The sequence below is a fragment of the Heterodontus francisci genome, chromosome 23 (genome assembly GCF_036365525.1).
Source record: "Heterodontus francisci isolate sHetFra1 chromosome 23, sHetFra1.hap1, whole genome shotgun sequence".
In the NCBI taxonomy this organism is placed as follows: Eukaryota; Metazoa; Chordata; class Chondrichthyes; order Heterodontiformes; family Heterodontidae; genus Heterodontus; species Heterodontus francisci.
In genome coordinates, this window is record NC_090393.1 from 18,684,565 (window position 1) to 18,692,072 (window position 7,508).

The window sequence follows — 7,508 nt, forward strand, 5'->3', positions numbered from 1 at the left end:
ACCTACGGCAAAAGTGCGAAGAGAAATGCAGACTGGTTTCAATCTCATAATGAAGAGCTGGAACCTGTCATAGCCGCTAAGCGCATTGCACTTTTGAACTACAAGAAAGCCCCCAGCGATTTAACATCCGCAGCACTTAAAGCAGCCAGAAGTACTGCACAAAGAACAGCTAGGCGTTGCGCAAACGACTACTGGCAACACCTATGCAGTCATATTCAGCTGGCCTCAGACACCGGAAACATCAGAGGAATGTATGATGGCATGAAGAGAGCTCTTGGGCCAACCATCAAGAAGATCACCCCCCTCAAATCTAAATCGGGGGACATAATCACTGACCAACGCAAACAGATGGACCGCTGGGTTGAGCACTACCTAGAACTGTACTCCAGGGAGAATGCTGTCACTGAGACTGCCCTCAATGCAGCCCAGCCTCTACCAGTCATGGATGAGCTGGACATACAGCCAACCAAATCGGAACTCAGTGATGCCATTGATTCCCTAGCCAGCGGAAAAGCCCCTGGGAAGGACAGCATTACCCCTGAAATAATCAAGAGTGCCAAGCCTGCTATACTCTCAGCACTACATGAACTGCTATGCCTGTGCTGGGACGAGGGAGCAGTACCCCAGGACATGCGCGATGCCAACATCATCACCCTCTATAAAAACAAAGGTGACCGCGGTGACTGCAACAACTACCGTGGAATCTCCCTGCTCAGCATAGTGGGGAAAGTCTTTGCTCGAGTCGCTCTGAACAGGCTCCAGAAGCTGGCCGAGCGTGTCTACCCTGAGGCACAGTGTGGCTTTCGTGCAGAGAGATCGACTATTGACATGCTGTTCTCCCTTCGTCAGATACAGGAGAAATGCCGCGAACAGCAGATGCCCCTCTACATTGCTTTCATTGATCTCACCAAAGCCTTTGACCTCGTCAGCAGACGTGGTCTCTTCAGACTACTAGAAAAGATCGGATGTCCACCAAAGCTACTAAGTATCATCACCTCATTCCATGACAATATGAAAGGCACAATTCAACATGGTGGCTCCTCATCAGAGCCCTTTCCTATCCTGAGTGGTGTGAAACAGGGCTGTGTTCTCGCACCCACACTTTTTGGGATTTTCTTCTCCCTGCTGCTTTCACATGCGTTCAAATCCTCTGAAGAAGGAATTTTCCTCCACACAAGATCAGGGGGCAGGTTGTTCAACCTTGCCCGTCTAAGAGCGAAGTCCAAAGTACGGAAAGTGCTCATCAGAGAACTCCTCTTTGCTGACGATGCTGCTTTAACATCTCACACTGAAGAATGCCTGCAGAGTCTCATCGACAGGTTTGCGTCTGCCTGCAATGAATTTGGCCTAACCATCAGCCTCAAGAAAACGAACATCATGGGGCAGGATGTCAGAAATGCTCCATCCATCAATATTGGCGACCACGCTCTGGAAGTGGTTCAAGAGTTCACCTACCTAGGCTCAACTATCACCAGTAACCTGTCTCTAGATGCAGAAATCAACAAGCGTATGGGTAAGGCTTCCACTGCTATGTTCAGACTGGCCAAGAGAGTGTGGGAAAATGGCGCACTGACACGGAACACAAAAGTCCGAGTGTATCAGGCCTGTGTCCTCAGTACCTTGCTCTACGGCAGCGAGGCCTGGACAACGTATGCCAGCCAAGAGCGACGTCTCAATTCATTCCATCTTCGCTGCCTTCGGAGAATACTTGGCATCAGGTGGCAGGACTATATCTCCAACACAGAAGTCCTTGAAGCGGCCAACATCCCCAGCTTATACACACTACTGAGTCAGCGGCGCTTGAGATGGCTTGGCCATGTGAGCCGCATGGAAGATGGCAGGATCCCCAAAGACACATTGTACAGCGAGCTCGCCACTGGTATCAGACCCACCGGCCGTCCATGTCTCCGTTATAAAGACGTCTGCAAACGCGACATGAAATCGTGTGACATTGATCACAAGTCGTGGGAGTCAGTTGCCAGCATTCGCCAGAGCTGGCGGGCAGCCATAAAGACAGGGCTAAATTGTGGCGAGTCGAAGAGACTTAGTAGTTGGCAGGAAAAAAGACAGAGGCGCAAGGGGAGAGCCAACTGTCCAACAGCCCCAACAAACAAATTTCTCTGCAGCACCTGTGGAAGAGCCTGTTACTCCAGAATTGGCCTTTATAGCCACTCCAGGCGCTGCTTCACAAACCACTGACCACCTCCAGGCGCGTATCCATTGTCTCTCGAGATAAGGAGGCCCAAAAGAAAGAAAGAAAGAAAAGAAAGAACATTCATGCCACATATCAGCCCAAGCCTGAATGTTGTCCAGGTCATCCTGCATCTGGACGCTGGCTGCTTCAGTATCTGAGGAGTGGCGAATGCTGCTGAACATTGTGCAATCATCAGTCAACGTCCCCACTTCTGACCTTATGATGGAGGGAAGGTAATTGAAGTAGCTGAAGATGATTGAGCCTGGGACACTACCCTGAGGTACTCCTGCAGTAAGTCCTTGGACTGAGATGATTGACCTTCCACAGCCATCTCCTTCGTGCTGTATGACTCCAACCAGTGGAGAGTTTTTTCCCCCTGATTCCCATTGTCTCCAGTTTTGCTAGGGCTCCTTGATAACATACTCGGTCAGATGCTGCCTTGATGTTAAGGGCAGTCACTCACACCTCACCTCTGGAGTTCAGCTCTTCTGTCTATACTTAGACCAAGGCTATAATGAGGTCAAGAGCTGAGTGGCCCTGGAGGAACCCAAACTGAGCGACATGAGCAGGTTATTTCTGAGCAAGTGCCGTTTGATAGCACTGTCAATGACCCCTTCTGGCACTTTGCTGATGAATCAAGAGTAGGGCAGTAATTGGCCAGGTTGAATTTGTACTGTTTTTTGTGTACAGGACATACTAGGCAATTTTCCACATTGCCGGGTAGATTCCAGTGTTTTAGCTGTACTGGAATAGCTTGGCTAGGGGCGCAGCTAGTTCTGGAGCACAGGTCTTCAGTATTGTTGCTGGAATGTTGTCAGGGACTATCGCCTTTTGCAGTATCCAGTGCCTTCAGCTGTTTCTTGATGACACGTGAAGTGAATTGGATTGGCTGAAGACTGGCATCTGTGATGCTGGGGACCTCGGGAGGAAGCCGATGTGGATCATCCACTCGGCACTACTGGCTGAAGATGGATGCAAATGCTTCAGCCTTGTCTTTTGCACTGAAGTGCTGGGCTCCCCCATTGTTGAGGATGGGGATATTTGTGGAGCCATCTCCTCCAGTTAGTTATTTAATTGTCCACCACCATTCATGACTGGATGTGGTAGGACTGCAGAGCTTGGATCTGATCCGTTGGTAGTTGTCATTTCCAGTGCCTAGGTCGATGCCGGGTGATCCGTCCGGTTTCATTCCTTTTCTTCGACTTTACAGCAGTTTGATATAACTGAGTGGCTTGCTAGGCTGTTTCAGAGGGCATTTAAGAGTTAACCACATTGCTGTGTGTCTGGAATCACCTGCAGGCCAGACCAGGTAAGGATGGCTACCGAGGACATTAAGTGAACCAGATGGGTTTTTATAACAATCGACAATGGTTTCATGGTCACCATTAGACTAGCTTTTAATTCTAGATTAATTGAATTCGCATTTCACCATCTGCCTTGGTGGGATTTGAACCCATGTCCCTAGCGCAATAGCCTGGGTCTCTGGATTACTAGTCCAGTGCCATTGCAGCTATGCCACCACATCCCTAGTACCTTGATTGCCCTCCAGTACCTTGCCCAATTGACCATTCTTCATTTGAGAATCTAAATGGTGTGTCACAAGTTTATTTACCTGTGTAGATTTTTGCAGCCAAAGTTGATCCTTGTTCATGTGATGCTCTCACCTACATCCACTTATGTGCTTTCCTGTTGGAATTCATCTGATCCCCGTTGCAAATCTAGGGACATTGAAGCAAATTGTATTACCCCAATGCTGTTAGTTGAGGCTAGGAATTTAATCTGCGGCCTTCGAGTCTGTATGGTTTAGTGCTGAACTGGGTGATACTAGTAATGGGGCTGATTAATTCATATTGCCATTTATATTTCAATTGTTTGTTTCCCCTGTAGGAAGATCGTATTCTTTGCAGCCAGCATTTACTGAAGGCCAGTTATATTCTGATTCTGCTGGCTCTCATTATCTTCTGTTTATCTGTAGCATGTGGGCTGAGAAAGAGACTGAGCCACAAGGCAATGAATCTACACAAGGTAACCAGGCTCATTTGAGAAAAATTAACCCTTTTTCAGTAAACTCTATGTTTATAGTTTACAACTTCAAGAAAGATGTTTGTCTTCAGCGCTGTGGATTTAGTTGGAGACTTTTGTCCAGAATGGGGATTGTGGTATTACAGGTGAGCAGTTTGTTTGGGAAAAAATACCTTAAAAAGCACCAATAACACTGGGAATTAGCAATGCCTTTCTGGTATTGAGCAATCAGACATGAAGTTTTCATGTTCAAAATGGGGGAGATGTGAGCAGCAAATAAGATCACAGAGGCGGGAGTATGAAGTAGAGCAGCCCAGGCTAGGAAGCAGGGTGTACCCTTAAGCCAATTTGAGTTTGGGTGTCCTGAATTTTGTTTGTGTAGTAATACTGTCCAATCCTGTGAGGCTTGGAGTGATTAAGAATGATTCTTCAATAAATGTGCAAATTTTTATGGAGAAGAAGGTCTTGGGCCTGATCTTTAACTACCTCTCCCTGTCTCCACCCCCCCCCCCCCCCCCCTTAACCCTGGATGGCCTGGTGAGGTCATTACATTGGGGGTGTGACTCTCCCTGACCAACAAGCAATTGTGGTGTGTAGTTTTGGCATTCAAATCCACCCTCTTCCTTTATTCCTCACATAAAGTAAGGCTGGATCAGGCTCAAGTGTGATGCTGCTATGGTAGAATAGCTTTTAGGCAGTCTAGGAAAAGCTGTTCCAAATGATCTTATTCACCTACTTTCCAAAGTTGTCGGTTGGTTTATGAAGAGTCAGTTGCTTTTTGAAACACAGGAATGTTAGCAGTTTACAGATTGCCTAATATTGTATATAGAGATTTACCAGTTTTCTGCTGGTTTTACTTTTTTATTGATATTGTATTATAATGTGACTGTTTTTCAACTAGAAATATCTGCATATGCGTGCACATTTGTACAGACAGCATGAAACTGTAAAAGATAGCATATTATGCATACTGTGGTGCTGTGTTTCTGCAAGCACACTTTTAAAGAAATTGATGCAAGTCGAAGAGACTTAGCAGTTGGCAGGAAAAAAGACAGAAACGCAAGGAGAGAGCCAACTGTGTAACAGCCCCGACAACCAATTTTATCTGCAGCGCCTGTGGAAGTTTGTCACTTTAGAATTGGCCTTTATAGCCACTCCAGGTGCTGCTTCACAAACCACTGACCACCTCTAGGCGCTTATCCATTGTTTCTCGAGACAAGGAGGCCAAAGAAGAAGAAGATACGAGAATTACATGCATAGTGCTACAAAACAGAATCGGTGTCCTTATGCCTCCAGCATGTTGCTGAGGCCTTTATAACAAGGTTCCAATTTCACTTCCCAGTCTATGCTGTATTAGCTAATCTGGTGAGTGTAAGGATTCTGCAGTTGCCGTCTATCATTTGCTAGGAAGAAAAATAAATCCGCCAGGGTTCTTGCTCCTGATTACAATCCTGTGATCTCTGCTGATTATGTGCAGAAATAGATGGGCGAGGATAGCACTGCTTTCATTTCTTGTCAAAGCTCACTGTGTAGGCTTTCACATAAACGATGGCCACATGGATGAGGTAGATTAGGGTGACTAAACTGGTGGAACTGCACTCCAGAACGAGTTAGTCTTTAGGAGAGAGAGAAAATGTGTGAAGTTCATGATTATTTACTGTGTTTCTTTGTTTCTGTTCTAGGTCCATCTTCTAGAAATGTGATATTAGACCAAACACTCATTTGTTAAGAGTATAAATTTCTGGAATATATTAGAGATGGGAAAATTTCTAACTTCTTAATATCCCTGCAAATTTCCCAAAGGGAAATTAAATCATAAGGAGATCACATTAAATTTGTGCTCTTAAAACAATTATTTTTGAAACTGAGAATTTGCCTTTAATAAATAATTTGGTAGTTGAGTTATGATTGTACTTTGTAACAGTTACTAGGACATTTGAATCTTATACAATCTACCACTCCTTCTTTCTTCCCCCACCCAAAGTGTCTTAAAATTTAACAAAAGGTTTTGGTTAAACTTGAATCTAATCACTTCTTTACAATGTGCTTTGAAAACTAAGGTTCTGCTGTTTCCTCCACTATTTTATTAAACATTTACAGTGATACTTGAACTTGTCCTGTCTGTCTGAATGTAGGTAAACTGTTGTCATTAAGGAACACTATTGTCCAGTATCCTAATGGTGTGTGTTTTGAGTACTGTGCAAAGTTCTGGATGGTTATTATCTGCAATTTGTGCATACCATGTGCATGAAAGTTTGAAGCTCCAGTATCTCCATCTGGTGTATCTCGTGAATTTTCTAGTAGCCTGTCAAAATTGTCATAGGCATCAGCCTAAGAACATGGCAACTGTGGGATGGGACAACTGTGAGGGGATTAAAAAGAGAATACATGTCCTAATGGGAGGGTGAATGTACTCAAATTAAATGTGACAAATGTTAATGCTGAGAAAGATCTCTAAAATGTGCGAAGACCCATCAATCTGTCTGTTAAACAGCTGCTCCGTAGTGTTGTGGAACTGTATTTTCTCAGATTAAAAGTGTGCCTTTAAGACAGCGAGGTTAGACTTCTGAGAACAGTGTGCCACAGCTGCATTTGTTACCTGGGTGACAGCAGGAGAGTGAGAAGGTCACATGGTATAATGTTTCAATTTAACCATGTAGAAAAACCAGTTTTTGAGAGACACCAGCAAAGCATGCTTACTGAAGAAAAGAACAGTCTATTTCTCAGCAGAAATACTACAAGGAGCTGCAGGCCGAGTTAATTGCCTAAGGAGGAAAAATTCCTTTGAAGAGACCATTTGTATTGCTGGAGGGAGCAAAATTCTTGTTTGCTGGAATTCGCAGTAAAGTTTCGACTGAGAGACTGTCGGTTTTAAAATTCAAGTAGACCTATTGCTGTGCTCGTCGTAGAAAGTACAGTTTGATGCCTGCTGCAGCCGAAGTGCTTTGAATGCCTATCTACTAAGACTGTTTCATCAGATCCGCCTGGTGACTTCGAGTGGCATTTGATTATTTTTACACTTGGATACCTCACCCATCAGGAACATAACCCACAAAGACTAACAACCCAGTTATTAAGAAACAGCTAATTTTTAAAACTTTAAAAAAAAAAGTTAACAGTTGATTTCGAGTGTATGTGTGTGAATAGGGGAAACTAGGTTTAAAATAAAAAGGTTATAAGGTCTTTAGACATAGGTTTATCTTTAAATTAGTGTTTAAGGTTTAGTTTTTAATAAATAGTTTGTCTAAAGATACCTGGTTTGGTCTGTTTTATTCTGGGGGTGACTAGAGTG

The 7,508-nt window shown here is 44.4% G+C and overlaps 1 protein-coding gene across 4 annotated transcripts in view; it reads left to right on the forward strand.

Moving 5' to 3' along the window:
- The window catches only part of LOC137382621 (transmembrane protein 248-like), a 37,584-nt gene extending 31,257 nt beyond the window's left edge, over window positions 1-6,327 (forward strand). For all 4 annotated transcript variants that reach the window (XM_068054801.1, XM_068054805.1, XM_068054803.1 and 1 more), the window contains 2 exons: window positions 4,082-4,219; window positions 5,899-6,327. In XM_068054801.1, the coding sequence (XP_067910902.1) occupies window positions 4,082-4,219; window positions 5,899-5,919 (159 nt within the window). In that variant the 3' untranslated portion in view covers window positions 5,920-6,327. The remainder of the gene's footprint in view (window positions 1-4,081; window positions 4,220-5,898) is intronic.
- The last annotated feature ends 1,181 nt before the right edge of the window (window positions 6,328-7,508 follow it).